The sequence below is a fragment of the Podarcis tiliguerta genome, assembly GCF_965153285.1.
Source record: "Podarcis tiliguerta genome assembly, chromosome: 5".
In the NCBI taxonomy this organism is placed as follows: domain Eukaryota; kingdom Metazoa; phylum Chordata; class Lepidosauria; order Squamata; family Lacertidae; genus Podarcis; species Podarcis tiliguerta.
In genome coordinates, this window is record NC_139538.1 from 28,515,805 (window position 1) to 28,531,878 (window position 16,074).

A 16,074-nucleotide genomic window follows, 5' to 3' on the forward strand; every position below is an offset into this window, starting at 1 on the left:
ATCATCGCAACTCCACTGAATAGCTGGAGGTGGCATGCATGGTCCCCCACCCTCTTCACTTCGTTCTCACAACCCTGAGAGACAGTGACTGACCCAAGGCCACACAGTGCACTTTATGGCTATGTGGGGATTTGAATCCTAGTCTCCAAGGTCATAGGCCAACATTCTAACCACCACATCTCAGCATTGTTCCTTCTCTTCTTGGGAATATTTTTCTCTGTGTGTATTCTTTCTGTTTGCCTGCCTTTACCTGGGAGAAGCCGAAATATAAAGTGAACTAGAATGACAACATTAATGTATGAGAAAGCTGCATAGATGATATACAAATATAGAGTTAGTAGAATAACCACAATGTCTGTTAGATTCTATGGTTTAATTGAGGTTGTAGTTGAAGGTTTAAAAAAGTATACATATTTGACTAGAGTATGGCAGTGTTACTCCACTCCTAAAACTCATTTACTTGGAAACAAGTCCTATTCATTTTTAAAAAAATATTTTTAAACAAGAATGCTGAGGATGATAGCCTTAGAATGGGTACTTTTTCTAATTTTCTTAATAATGTAATTTGAGGCTTAGTATTAAATGGCATCAACATCATATTCTTTATTCAGTAGTGCAGCTGTAGTTTAAACAAATGTACAGGTGTATCCATTGTCCATGATTGTTAAAGCAATTTTTCTAAACAATTATCTATGACAGCAAGTTTAATTTGCAGTTTACTTGAAACTGGCAATAAAATGCTGGGCTCAGACGACCTCATTCATCCAGGTGACACAGTGGTAATGATACCAGTGTCATCACCAAACCAATGCTTTAATTGTAGGCTGAGTTCATGTGACTCAGAGTATAGGAACATTAAAACTTTGTAATAGAAAAGGTGTTATTGGTTTCATGTTCATTGTTTAATACTCAGAAGGCTTCATAAAACTTTAAACAATGATAATAGCAAGAACAAAGAGTGGGCATCCTAACAGCCTGCACATTCATATTCCTGCTGAGTTGTTTCAATGATTACCAGATTAAGTAAATTTAGAGATAAAATTGGATGTCTACACCACACATTCATTACCATTGGGTAGCCTCATTATTGCCTGGAAGAATACATATGATCAGCACTTTTCTGTTTTGATCAAATAATTCCAAGTATCAGTTGCTAGCCCATAAGAATATAAGGTGAGTCCTACTGGATCAGATCGAAGGCCAATATCTAGTCCCGTATCCTGTTCCCCACCGTAGTCAATCAAATGCTTATGGAAAACCTACAAACAGGAAAGGAACATGATTGCACTCTTCTGCTTTTGCTCTGCTGGAGGTATTTATAATGACTAATAGTCATTAATAGCCTTATCCTCCACAAACTTCCCTAATCCCCTTTTAAAGGTAAAGGGACCCCTGACCATTAGGTCCAATCATGACCGACTCTGGGGTTGCGGCGCTCATCTCGCTTTATTGGCCGAGGGAGCCGGCGTACAGCTTCCGGGTCATGTGGCCAGCATGACTAAGCTGCTTCCGGTGAACCAGAGCAGCGCACGGAAACGCAGTTTACCTTCCTGCCAGAGCGGTACCTATTTACCTACTTGCACTTTGACGTGCTTTCGAACAGCTAGGTTGGCAGGAGCAGGGACCGAGCAACGGGAGCTCACCCCGTTGCAGGGATTCGAACTGCCGACCTTCTGATCGGCAAGTTCTAGGCTCTGTGGTTTAACCCACAGCGTCACCCCATCCCCTTTTAAAGATGTGTAAATTAGAAGTCACACCACACTGTTTTGTAAACGAATTCCATACTTTTACTATCTAATGTGTGGAGAAGTACTTTGGTTTGTTACAAGTCTTACACCATTGAGCTTCACTGGATGACCCTGGCTTCTGGTATTATGAAAGGCAGAGAGAGAAAGAAACCACCCCTGTTCAGAATATGTATGATTTCATGTCCCCACTTATTCACCACCCTCTCCCCCAAACACTGTGAGCTTTCATGTTAGGGAATTTTTTTAATCACCTGAGCATGTTGATTGCCCTTTTCTGCATCTCTTTCCAGCACTACAACACCCTCTTTGAGGTGTGGTGACCAGATGCCTGTTACAGAATGCATCTTTCTTCTTTGGCGATCACTTGTAGCTGAGTAAGATTGTCTTCCATAAACACGGTTTTAACAATAAGTCCGTAAGTGACTGTGGAGGCCAATTCTGGATCCACACGTCCTTCCACAGTGGGGACATTGGTTTCCGGACGGGAGTTGATCACAGAATGCATATTGTATGAGTGTTTCAGCGTAGCAAACATTGCACACTGTCTCTGAACATACTTCTGGATAGATCTGTCCACAGGGTTGTCTAGCCCCCTTTTAGCCATGTAAACAAAGGGGCATCGCCACATCCTGTGGAAAGGGAGGGGAACATAGAAAATAAAAAGTAATCAATTTATGTGTCATTTGTTGGGCTATTCAGATTTCAGTATGTGCGACCCCCAAAGTGGGAGCACGACTTCTTCTTGCCCTCTGGCTGATATTTTGCCCACCCTTCTTCTTATAGTCATATTTTCTGGTCACCTTCCCCTCAGGAGTTATTGCTGGAAAACGGATCCTAAACCTATATATATGGCACCTGTGGCCCACCAGACCATGAGACATTTTTTGTTGGACTACAGCTCCCATCAGCCCGCACTAGCAGAGCCAATTGCCAGGGATGATGGGAGTTGCAGTCCAACGATACCTGGCGGGCCACAATTTCCCCTATCCTCGACCTTTTTTTGGGGGGGGGATTAAAGATCCATAACATTCAATGGGACTTGTTTCCATGTAAACGTTTAAGGCTTGGGGGACCTGAATGCTAGGTTGACAAGCGGAAACGAGAAGGGAGGGAAAACAGGAGCAATTCGTGGCGACTGGAGGAAATATTAATTATTCCGCAAAGCGCTGCAAATCGTGACCTTTTAAAAAAAATACCCTACAAATCATTTTGTTTTAAATAATGAGGGGGTTATGGGATGAAAAACCTCGGCACGGCGCCCGCCTTTGCTTCAATCACGGCGGCGGCAAGGCAAAGCGAGACCCGCAACCCCCTCGTTTTATAAATATCACGCCAGTGAATGGCGTCTACTCTTTCTCTCGTGTGCGTGCGTGTGTGTAAGAAGGCGCGAGCTCGCTCCCGCGCGCGCCCGCACACACATATTATACATAACAAACTACTACGCCGCGCTTCTCAACCAAGCCTGGGTTTGCCTCCCCGTCTGGCTCTCTCCACACAACCCTTAGGAGGCCCAAAGAAGGACAGGCAGGTGCTCCAATAGGAAAGCGACCCCCCGCCGAGGCTCCGGACGCGATCAGCGCCTAAAGGTAAGCGCTCTGGCTGCGGTGCTGAATGAAAAAGCCGCCGCCGCGGCAGGCATGGGAGCGGGAAGGCGGGCTTGGAATGCCGCGCTAACTAAGCTAGGCTGCGCGTGGGCGCTTATTTCCACCCCGCTCCCTCCCACCTCGCCCTGCTCTCCCGCGCTCTTGCTGCTGCTGCGGCTGGGGCTGGAGATGGGGATGGTCCACGCACTGGCGCCATCACGTGTTTTTCTCCTAGGAGTGAGACGGAGTGTCGGCGGCGGCGGCGGCTGGAGGGGGCTGGACTCATAATAAACACAGACGGCAGCCGCTTGTTTTGGTTCGCGGGGGCTCTTCGGGAAAGTCTGCGGAGTTGCAGCTACTGCAGGCGCCGCCGCAAGCAGCAGCAGCAGCCCGAGGAGGGAGAGGGAGAGACAAGCCAGCGAGCAAAGCAAGCAAGCAAGTCCGGCGGCTGCTGTTTCCCCCCCTCGCTCGCCTCCTTCATCCTGGGGCGCACGAGGAGGAAGAGGACGTAGCGGTGGTGCAGGAGGGAGACGGATTCCGCCGCCGCCGCCGCTGCTGCGAGTGCCCTCCGAGACTTTCCCGACTGGAATGAAGAAGAGGCGGAGGAGGTGGAAGCAAGAGCCGCCGCCGCCGCGAGGATGTTCCTCCTCCTTCTCCTCCGCTCGGGCAGCTTCCCCTCCTCGCCTTCTCCTTCCCGGCTCTCGCCCCTGCAGCCGCCTGCCCGCGTTTTGTGTCGAAATGGCACTTTCTCGCCCTAACCAGACGGGACTGAATGGGGTCGCCAGTCTTCTCCTGCACAAGCTGAAGAAGCTGCAGTCTCAGCGGCGCTGATTCTCCCCCCCCCCCCCGGATATTTTGTTTGTTTGGGTTCTTTTCGACGCGCCCCCCCCCGCCCAATCTCTCTCTCTCCCGCGAAGGATATTTTGACTGACATTTTTTTGGCGGGGAAGAAAAACAAGGTGGTTGGCGTGGTGTTTTGACTGACTGTTGTTGGTTTTTTTGCTTTCGGAAAGAAGGGTTGCCTGCGTTCACGACGGAGACTTTCCTCCCTTCTCCTCTTATTATTTTTTTTGCAAAAGCAAATCTTCCCTTCCCAACGCGAGAGGATATTTAATCGGCATCTGAAATTCGCTCCTTGCTGAGGGGTAACTTGAGAAGGGGAGGGGGCTGTTTGTTTGGGAGGGAAGCGACGGGGGAACCCCATCCTGCTCCCGTCGCTGGAGGAATTTCCACCCCTCACGGATGAAATTATGCACTTCTCCCCTTTCCCGGCGGCTGCTCGGACGAGACTTTCCTGGACTGGACTTTTGAAAGCCACGTTTCTCATGCGAAGGGTGATTTGGAAATAAAAACAGCAACCCAAACTCTGCTTCTGGAGCTGGAAGGACTCTGAACAGCTGCTCTCTTGCCTGCTACTCTCTTCCTATCCCCTTTTTGGAAGGGGGTTGCAGTGCTGTTTTGCTGGGGTTTTGTTTTGTTTGGTTGCTGCTGCTGCTGCAAGAATTGGATTTTGGGCTGCTCCGTTAGTTCTCTTTTGTTGTTGTTGCTTTGTTTCCCCCTCTGCTGTTTTGGAAGCTGCCCCTTTGCAGTAGGAGAGCTGCTCTGCCACCTCTCTCCCCTTCCAGCATGGCGAGCCCCACGGATAATAACGAGGGCTTCTTCTCAGATGTCAGGAAGGTGGGTTACTTGCGCAAACCCAAGAGCATGCACAAGCGCTTCTTCGTGCTGAGGGCAGCCAGCGAGTCCGGACCCGCCCGGCTGGAGTACTATGAAAATGAAAAGAAGTGGAGGCACAAATCGGGGGGCCCCAAGCGCTCTATCCCACTGGAGAGCTGCTTCAACATCAACAAGAGGGCAGACTCCAAAAATAAGTACCTTGTGGCGCTCTACACTAAGGACGAACACTTTGCCATTGCTGCTGACAGCGAGCCTGAGCAGGAGAGTTGGTACCAGGCTCTGCTACAACTGCACAACCGGGCCAAGAGCCATCAGCACCACCATCACCACCACCATCATCATCACCACCACCACCACCATGGGGATGTCACCATGGGTGGTGGAAGCATTGGGATGGGAGAGGCAGGGGAGGACACCTATGGTGATATGGCTCCTGGCCCAGCATTCAAGGAAGTTTGGCAGGTGATCTTGAAACCCAAGGGTCTGGGCCAGACTAAGAATCTGATCGGCATCTACCGCCTGTGCCTAACCAACAAGACCATCAGCTTCGTCAAGCTGAACTCTGACGCGGCAGCCGTGGTGCTGCAGCTGCTCAACATCCGGCGGTGTGGCCACTCGGAGAACTTCTTTTTCATTGAGGTGGGGCGTTCTGCGGTCACCGGACCAGGTGAGTTCTGGATGCAAGTAGATGACTCGGTAGTAGCCCAGAACATGCATGAGACCATCTTGGAGGCTATGCGGGCCATGAGCGAGGAGTTCCGCCCCCGTAGCAAAAGCCAGTCCTCCTCCAACTGCTCCAACCCTATATCGGTGCCTCTCCGCAGCAGGCACCATGTCAACAACCCCCCACCCAGCCAGGTGGGGCTCAGCCGTAGGTCCAGGACTGAGAGCGTGACAGCTACCTCTCCTGCTGGCAGTGGTGTGGGAGGAGGGGCAGGGGGCAAGCCCAACTCTTTCCGCGTCAGAGCCTCCAGTGATGGAGAAGGTACCATGTCCAGGCCAGCTTCGGTGGACGGGAGCCCAGTTAGCCCAAGCGCCAACCGGACCCACTCGCACAGGCACCGTGGCAGCTCTAGGCTCCACCCCCCTCTCAACCACAGCCGCTCCATCCCAATGCCTTCCTCACGCTGCTCCCCTTCTGCTACGAGCCCGGTCAGCCTGTCGTCCAGCAGCACAAGCGGCCACGGCTCCACCTCGGACTGCCTCTTCCCACGTCGCTCCAGCGCTTCGGTCTCTGGCTCCCCCAGCGACGGGGGCTTCATCTCGTCAGACGAGTATGGATCCAGTCCCTGTGACTTCCGCAGCTCCTTCCGCAGCGTGACCCCTGATTCTCTAGGACACACCCCACCTGCCCGGGGAGACGAGGAGCTCAGCAACTACATATGCATGGGAGGGAAGGCTGCTTCGTCCTGCTGCAGCATCGCAGCTCCTAATGGTCATTTCACCCCCCGCACTTGCCACCTTCAACAGCAGCAGACCCGCTGCCCTGGTGCCCCCTGCTGCCCCCGGCTTGGCGGTGAGGATGTGGGTGATCCGGAGAAAGGCTTCAGGAAAAGGACTCATTCAGCTGGTACCTCCCCTACCATCTCCCACCAGAAGACTCCCTCGCAGTCTTCAGTGGCCTCCATTGAGGAATATACTGAGATGCTCCCCTCTTATTCCTGTGGCGGCAGCAGGCTCTCCTCCTATCGACATTCTGCCTTTGTACCAACCCATTCTTACCCTGAGGAGTGTCTAGAGATGCATCAGGTGGAGGGCAACCACCACCGGACCAACTCTACCCCACACACTGATGATGGCTACATGCCAATGTTGCCAGGAGTGGCCCCAGTTCCCAATGGTGGTAGTACTCCCAAAGGTGGTGATTATATGCCCATGAGCCCTAAGAGCGTGTCTGCCCCACAGCAGATCATCAACCCTGGGAGAGGAGGCCGTCATGTACAGGCCACGGTGGACTCCAATGGCTACATGATGATGTCTCCCAGCGGCAGCTGCTCTCCAGACAGTGGTTCTGCTGCCTACAGCAAATTATGGATGAATGGGACTAGCCACCACCCCAAGCTCTCCGTGGAGAGCAACGAGGGGAAGCTGCCTAGTGGTGGGAGCGATTACATCAACATGTCTCCAGCCAGTGGATCTGCTACCAGCACCCCTCCAGATTGCTACTTCGCCAGCTCAGGACCTCCAGGCCCAGAAGAGCCATCTGTGCAAGGACCCACCCGGTCCCACCACAAGCCCATCTACTCCTACTTCTCCCTGCCACGTTCCTTCAAGCACATGCAACGCAGGACAGGCGAAGAGGGAAATGCCCAGATGCGGATGTCCTTCAGCTCCGGCCGCTTGCTCTACGCTGCTGCCGAGGACTCCTCCTCCTCCACTAGTAGTGATAGCCTCGGTGGCCCTGGGGGACAGGAGGGTGTGGGGTATGCCCTTCCCCCACAGACACAGCCATTGCTGCCTGCTCCTTCTTGTACTGTGGACGCAGCTGTGCGGACCAAGAGCCGCCTGGCCAGGCCTACCCGGCTGTCCTTGGATGGCCCAAAGGCCAGCACTCTGCCTCGGGCTCGGGAACAGCTCCCAGAGCCCAAAAGCCCTGGTGAGTACGTGAACATTGAGTTCAAGCAACCTGCCTTCCCGTCGCCTTTGCCCCACGGAGATGCTGGCTCCAGCTCAGAGGAGTATATGAATATGGACTGGGGGGCAGCTTGCCCAGCTACCTTGGCATCCATGCAGCCAAGCCGGGCCGGGGCAGCTCCCCCCGGTGGCCGAGACTATATGAGCATGCAGCTGGGCAACGGGGGGCAGTATGTAGTGTGTGCCCACACCCCCTCTCCTCCCCCTCCGGCCCTCCTGCTCAGCTACGCTGACATGAGGATGGGTCGCGGCAGGCCGGAGAAAAGCCCCCCACCTGTGGGCCTGCCTTCTCAACACCCCCAGGCGCAGCCGGGGGAGCTGCCAGCTGTCTTGCCCCACTCCTGCTCCTCGTCCATGATGGGGCCCCCGGGGATGAGCAGCGCCTTCACGCACGTCAGCCTGAGCCCCAGCCGCAGCAGCCAGAGTGCCAAAGTGATTCGCGCTGACCCTCAGGGAGGCCGGCGGCGCCACAGCTCTGAGACGTTTGTTTCCTCAACCACGCCTGGTGGTGGCCTTGGGGCCTCAGCCCTGCCCCACGGACCAGGAGGAGGCTCTGAAGACGCCAAGCGCCACAGCTCAGCCTCCTTCGAAAATGTCTGGCTCAAGCCTGCATCTGGGGAGGCAGGGGCCTTCTCTGGCCTTGGCACAGCGGCGTTCAGGAGGGATCAGGCAGCTGGGGGTGGCGTGGAGAATGGGCTCAATTACATCGACCTGGACTTAGTGAAGGATTTTAATCACCGCCAGCATCATCACCATCACCAACCCCACCCTCAGGAGAGCGCTTCTCTGCTAGGGGTCAAGCAGCCGACACAGCAGCATCAGCCACCTAAATCTCCTAATCAGCCTTGTGGGAGTAGCCACTTGGGTGATGAATTAAGTGCATATGCCAGCATCAGCTTCCACAAGCGGGAGGACATCCAGTAGCTGGGCAAGAGCCAGAGACAAGGTGAGCATGCTGTGAGCTAATGGTTGGTTCATAGGGGTGGGGTGGGGATACTGCTTTGGACTATTGCAAAAAAGATGACTTGAATTGGTACCCCCAGTAAGCCCTTAAATGAGCAATCTCTCAGCTAGGCATCATGGGTTAGGTCACATTTCGTTAGTTGGTTTAAATTATGTAACCATTAATAGATCTGACCGTTCTGCCATCTACTTGTGCACTGCATCTAGTCCCCTATTTTGCCCCTGGTCACCCCTACATACCGTGTGTGTGTGTGTGTGTGTGTGTGTGTAGAGCTCCTCAGTTTACTGGTGAGTTAGAGCTGGAACAAGTCTGTTTTAAAGGACGGGTGGTCAGGGCATACAAATCCCATTAATTCTGGTTAAGGAGGGTTAGGTCTGTTATATTGCTCTGTTTATGGTCATAATATAAACATTTGTTAAGGAAACAAAGTCCTATGAAAGGATTGTTAATAGGGAAAGGAGGAAGTCACTGCTACTAGATAGCAAACATGAGATGAAATCTCAGGCTATGCTTGGTTTTGAAGCCTGGTTAATACTGGTTAATATATCTCAAACAAACAAAATCTGTCTTGCTTTGTGTTTTGCTGTGTAATATCCCTTTCTAATGGTATTTTATCTGGAAATTGAGGCAGTTGCACAAAGGGGGGGGGGAAACATTGCAAAAATGTTGCAGCTGTTTAAAACCCTGATAGTGGGATATTAAATGGGTTTCTTTGTTTCTCATTTGCTTTTGTAGCTTTAGAAACAATATATCGTGTAATACAGCACTCCCAAAGCATAATCTTTTACGTGTAGACACCATTGTTATTGTTATTATTATTGTTGCTACTACATTATACTTTTCTCTATGAAATCCCCTAATCCACTTTTGGCTGAGACTCTGAGAAGTGTCTTTGTGAATATTCTGCTGTCCTACTTGTTTAACCTTCAGAAAACTGCCATCTAAAAGAAAGGAATCCTGTGTTTGCGTGTTCCTGAGCAAGTGTGCATGCTGCATATGAGAAAGAGGTGTGGTCTTTAACTTAGGGCATGAGAGCTGGAATTGGAAACCTCTGCAGTCTAATCCTGAATGAGCCAGTGACAAGTTTTGTGGCTCCGGGCAAGTTTTCCTATGCGTAGAATACGTGTAGTAATACTTACCTCAATGGGTTGCTATGGGGATTAATTACCAGTAGATGATGTTTGCAAAGCACAGTGTATATGAAACAAAAGGCTCACTAACTTAGAATATGCTTGACGTTGTTGAGAAGGCTTTCCTGCAGTTGTGTTGCATTGAGCAAAAGTAGATGAATGAGCAGTTCTTAAATAGTAAATTAAGCAGAATTTCCATAAACTTTCTGCATTTAAATTATGGTGATGAGTGAAGTAGCAAAGAGAATGTTTTAGGTTCGTTTATGGTCCCATGAGTCTGCACAAGGAAGCATAATAAAATAATGAGATGCTTTATCACCGCTGTAGGTTTTCCAGGGTGTGTGTACTGCTGATACGAATATGGCTGCCACTCTTACAGTGTTTCTTCCACTCATTATGCTTGTCAAAATCTTGATGTTCTGCAGTTATGATTCTGCCCTGAGCTTTGTATTATCACACTCCTCCTGATCTGACCTCTTCCTACTACCCCCGTTATCTTTGATCCATGGCAATTACTGGTGAGATGTAGGAAATGTTTGTACTGGCACAGATGGAGGCAAATTCAGCAGTGTGCTTTTTGATCTTAGAATGTCATAACAAACACTTCTTCTGTTCTGTGACGTGTTTTAATTACGTGTTTGCTGGGTATAAGTACTAACAGTGTTGAGAGATGGGAGTGGTAAATGCCCTTACAAAGCACAGAGGTGGTTTTCCTGTAGTTGAATATGTGAGGATTGAAAATGAAAACTGTGAATACCCAGAATAAACATTTTGCACCATCAAAAAACAAAGTAAGCACCTTTATTGCTGCTTTTTACTACATAGCAAATCACAAATTATCATGTAGGTCCTGTTGCTTCTCCTATGTGCACCAGGTAGATTTTTAAATAGCTATATTTATTACATTCATATTCCACCTTTCCTAGAAAAAGCTTGAGGTGTTGTACATGGTTCTGCACCTCCTTGTTTTATCTACACAACAACCCTTTGTATTAGTTTATACTGACAGTGACTGGCCCAAGATCGCCTAGTGAGCTTCATCGCTGTGGGTATTTGAACCTGGGTCTCCCAAGTCCTGTTCCAACACTCTAACCACTTACTGCCTTTAAATTTCAATGTGAGGGCCATCTGTAATGGGTGCTTTAGTTGAGATTCCTGCATTGCAGGGGGTTAGATTAAATGACCCTCAGGGTCCCTTCCAACTCTACAATTCTATGATTCTATAAATGCAGATAGTAAAGATTTGTAGGCCGCCTTGCAAGTGCTTCTTATAATGAAAACAATGTTTTTCATGGATGCGCTCTTGACTGCCACATTATTTGCAGTCACAATATCCTGGCACAACTATGGATTGTTATGGGGAGCCTCATTCTTTTGCTGCCTATTCAAAATGAAGTCTAAATAATCTTCATGACACCATTCTTTAGATTCCACTTTGTTTCTGCTCTTACTGACTTTCCCCAGACGCTTCAATTCTAAGAGTTTATAGCTTTGTTGCTGCATAATATATATAAGCAGTTAATTTCTTTGTTTTATGGTCCTTGATTTCCTCGGTTGTTCCTTTGTCATGTTACCAGCAGATCCTGAGAACAGTTACAGGGTAACGCAACTTCTCATGGAACACTGGTGACTATGAAAGTGGGCTGCTTGGCTAATGTTTTATTCCTTGATGGTTTGTCTAATGGAAACCATTGCTGTGCTGGACTTCTGTTGTTTGGTTGTTTCAATAAATCAGTTGTGGTTTTCAAGGGTGCTGTCCAGTGAACGATGCAGAGCTCAAGTAACATACTAGCACAATCATATAGTGAAATGTAGACAGACTCTTGCCCCTGAGCACTATATGTGTTGCTTTCTCATATTCAGCTAACTGAGCTATTGTGGGGGTTTTCTGGGAGGATGGGTGCAATGCAGTCTTTTTTACATTCTTCAGAGAAGGGTAGTGGGGAAATTAAATGTTGTAGAGAGTTCAATTCCTCCTCACATGGGATCACAGTTCTCCCTTGCCTTCTTGGCTGAACATATGCAATTCCTAAGACATCTTAAAGTCGAGAGTATTTACATTTCCTGATCCTCTTACGTTGCTCTTTTGATGCTTTGTGAGAGGGGCTATTTTGCTGCCATTTTGTTTTTGTGCATGTTAAGGCAGTGAATGTTTTGCATGTCCTGTTTGAAGCAAAAACCCATGTCAAGTCCGCTGCAACCTGTAGAGTTTGGCTCTTCCTGTGCATTTTTAATAACTGGTGCGGTTTTCTTTTAGCTTGATTCATAGCTGAAGACATTCTGTTCACTTCTCATTCAGACATAGGCAAGAACAGCGTTTAGACTGACAGAACTGCTTTGGCTGGGAGTGGAATTCTGTTAGCAATATAGTTTCACTGAGCCAAGCAATAAAGTCTGTTATTGGCCTGTTTTTAGATTGTTGACTGCGGAGATGTCTTGGCCTCCGTTGCATCTTTATTCAGGTGGAACTGAGAATATGTCTATGCTTAAGACTGTTCACAAAGATATACAAGCAGCATTAAGTACTTCTGTGGAGGTTATTTGGGCAGTCGTGCTTTATTTGTTCATTGTTCACACATGTTTTAACTACAGGAATACATACCGCTGTTCTCTCCCTGGAAAATATTGGATCATTGAAGCTGTATGTAGACATCACAGGTTTCTTGGCTATCTGTAATGTATTCTCTGTAGTTGACAGTGTTGCCCAGGGAAGGGAAAGAATGAAGCCAATGTTCTGCAATGTTCACATGAGCCATTTTTCTTTCGAGGGCCACATTCCTTTAATACGAAATCCATTGCAGCCACACACACCAGTAGTGAGCAGGGTCCATGTATACAGGCATTAGTCTCTGTGAATAAATGAGGCTAAGGAAGAGAAGAAATAACTGAGAGAAGGAATTGTTTGTAAGGCACCCAGCAATACCCGCTAAAGGTGAAAAGATAAAACATAACTCTTGTTTCCTTGTTTGTGTTTTTTAAGAGGGATTTGAAAGCCTATTTAAGATACTGGAAAGACTGACCTGTTAATTTAAATCACAGCTGCTGGAACCTTAGAGTGGGGTTCAGTGTTCGAAACTCCCATTGTTCTAGGCACATTTTGCGACAGGGAATTTCATTGGAGTGAGCAATTTCTGAGCTCTGGTTGCAGGGCTGAGTACCGAAGAACCACATGCTGCACAACTGGCAGAAGAGGAGCACCAAAACCCTGGAAGTGGAGGTGTGAGGCAGAGGAGGAGAGGCTATGAGCTGGATCAAAAGGCTCTGCAGGCTAGGACTAGCCTGGAGCTGGTGGTTCCTCATTAAAGTTATGCCTGTTCATTCCTCACTTTAACTCAGCATGGTCAGTGCAGAGGTCATAGAATCAGAGCTGGAAGGAACTCCAGGCGCCATCTTGTCCAACCCCCTGCAATGCAGGAATCTCAACACAAGGTCCCTCATCCAGTTTGACCCTGCTTAGCTTTGCACATGTGCAAGCAGTTTTATAGCTGTGCCACTAGGAGGATCATAATTGAAGGGTATTAAGGATTTAAAGTGCATATTTTTATGAACATGGCATAATTGAGGTTTTTAAATACTGCTGCAGATAGACCAGGGAGGAGCAAAGTAGCTCCTCTCCTAGAGCCCAAATTTTTGTACTAAGCCATGGTACCAAGCAGATATCTGATATGCCAAATGTCTTGTGCTTCTGCTACATGGGGAAGTTGTTTTGCATGTAAAATCAAGTTCTACTATCAAGACAAGACAGTAATAACCTAATTGTAGGTTTTATGATAATCTGCTTTTTCAGTCTTCAGTGAAAATGTTTTATGACATCAGAAAAGCAAATCAAATAAAACCCTGGTCAAACTTTTGATTACTCTGCTGGTAAAATGTTGCCTTTATTTAAGGTTTGCCTGCTGATACAAATACTGAACTAGAAATAACAGTGCCAACAAGAGCTCCTGGGAGCCATGTGATTCATGACTCCTCTGGTGAGAGTCCAGCTCCCCATGTGAAAATTACTGCAGCAACTTGGCTGTTACATTTGCTTAGTGACCATTAATTTATTTCTTGTAGTATTTGTGAGATGCATTTGCTTTCTTTATTTAGACACCCAAAATGATGTAGCACATTAAAGTTATAAAGAGCAAATGCATTCTTTTATGCCTCTTGTTCACTTTCCCCTCTTTATTTGTACAAGGAGGGACACTTATTAGGGGAGGGCACACACTGAAGAATTCACATTTAATTCCAACCTATATCCCTGCTTGCACTATCCCGTGACATCATTTCATCTGCGTAGGCTGGGTTTGCTGGTAGGTATGACTTTTTGGCATGGGAACATGGGGCAGAACGGGCAAAACTTGCTTCCAAAACTGGTCATAGTTATTTCTGGGTTTTATGTAACTCTGCATGCTTCCAGCACTTAGTTCTGCTCACATTGCATGACATAGTTATTGTTAGGGTGGGTGCACACAGGAGTTGCTATGTTACGATATGATAATCTTTATTGTCATTGTCCCATACAGAACAACAAAATTGAAAAATCTACATATGACATTCAAAAACCAACAAGCCTGCTATCTCAGCTATCCCAGCCTGGTTAGCCCCCTAAAAACTCTGATACCCCATTTTAAAATACAATATACTCCCATAGAGACTCCTTATACTGCGTTTAAAGCCAAAATCACATTTGGGTAGAAACTGTTTCTCAGCCAGCTATTCGTAGTCTTTATAACCCTGTACCTTCTTCCAGAAGGCAGAAGATACAGATTACTGGGGAGCTCCTTAGCTTTTCTGCTTTAGACTGCCGTAATAACCTCACTCACCTGGTTGCAAGCTCCTACTTGAATTCAGTGGAATTTACTTCTGAGTAGATGTGGTTATGCTTGCAGCCAAGGTAGGTAGGTACAGGTGAAACTCAAAAAATTAGAATATTATGGAAAAGTTCGTTTATTTCAGTAATTCAACTTAAAAGGTGAAACTAATATATGAGATAGACTCATGACATGCAAAGACATGAGACCGAGCAATGTAGAAGAGCTGAAGGCTGCTATCGAAGCTTCCTGGTCTTCCATAACACCTCAGCAGTGCCACAAGCTGATAGCATCCATGCCACGCCGCTTTGAGGCAGTAATTGATGCAAAAGGGGCCCAAACCAAGTACTGAGTACATGTCCATGCTTCTACTTCTCAGAGGTCCAATATTGCTCTATTTGCAGTCCTTGTTTTGCTGATTTCATTTAATATTCTAATTTTCTGAGATTGTTAATTTGGGGTTTTCATCAGCTGTACACCATAAACATCACAATTATAACAAATAAAGGCTTGACATATCTCGCTTTGCATGCCATGAGTCTATCTCATATATTAGTTTCACCTTTTAAGTTGAATTACTGAAATAAATGAACTTTTCCACAATATTCTAATTTTTCGAGTTTCACCTGTATGTGAAGATGAGGACATAAGCTTTCTATGTATGTCAGCATGCAAATTTAGGGAACTTCCTGCCAGAGGTTTCAAGTTTCCTACTTGCTATGACTTCAGACCTTCTGTCAAAATGCAGGTCAGCTTGACTCCCAATTAAAATACTGTGTACAGTTAAGGTGGAGCAACTTTTAAACTAATACTCTTATCTGTAGACCATTAAAAAGAAAAGAAAAAAACTTGATGTATTGCCAAAGACAAAATCTGCAGAAGCTTTTGTGGCTCTGGGGCAGCAAGTTGAAAATCTGTAAGGTATGCAAGTTGAAGCAGTATGCTTCCTCCTATAGACATTTGATTTCCTTGTCCCCTTAGTAATTGTTTGCTAACCTTAGCATATGTGTCTTATTCTGTATTTAAGTATTTGAACTTTTCTCATTAACCTATCTAAGCATTGCGCTTTCATACTGTTTAAAATTATACTCAGTTGCCATCAAAGATTTCTTCCATCACCTGCAACTTAGCCCAGCTAAAGGAATCATTGCACATATCCGTGTTGTGTGTGTCTCTGTGCTGTGCACTGGAATGTGCATACACATGTGGTTGAATGAGGTGGAAGGTGGTATAATGCATTATCACACTTACAGGGGATAACATTTTATGAACGTTCTCCTTTGTGTTTTGTGTTTTTTTTAATAGAAAGCTGCACTAGAACTTTTCTCCCTGCCTTTATAGATTTTTAAAAGGTAAAGGACCCCTGATGGTTAAGTCCAGTCGCAGAAGACACTGGGGATCCGGCGCTCATCTCGCTTTACAGGTCGAGGGACCCGGTATTTGTCCGCAGACAGTTTTTCCGGGTCATGTGGCCAGCATGACTAAGCTGCTTCTGGCGCAATGCAACACCAAAACCAGTACCTATTTATCTACTTGCACTTT

The 16,074-nt window shown here is 47.3% G+C and overlaps 1 protein-coding gene across 1 annotated transcript in view; it reads left to right on the plus strand.

Annotated features, from left to right (window-relative positions):
* Positions 1–3,387: 3,387 nt before the first annotated feature.
* Positions 3,388–16,074, plus strand: part of IRS1 (insulin receptor substrate 1) — a 49,660-nt gene continuing 36,973 nt past the window's right edge. The window contains 3 exon segments of the mRNA XM_083442619.1: positions 3,388–5,315; positions 5,318–5,363; positions 5,365–8,588. Of these exon segments, the coding sequence (XP_083298745.1) occupies positions 4,958–5,315; positions 5,318–5,363; positions 5,365–8,566 (3,606 nt within the window). The 5' untranslated portion in view covers positions 3,388–4,957 and the 3' untranslated portion in view covers positions 8,567–8,588.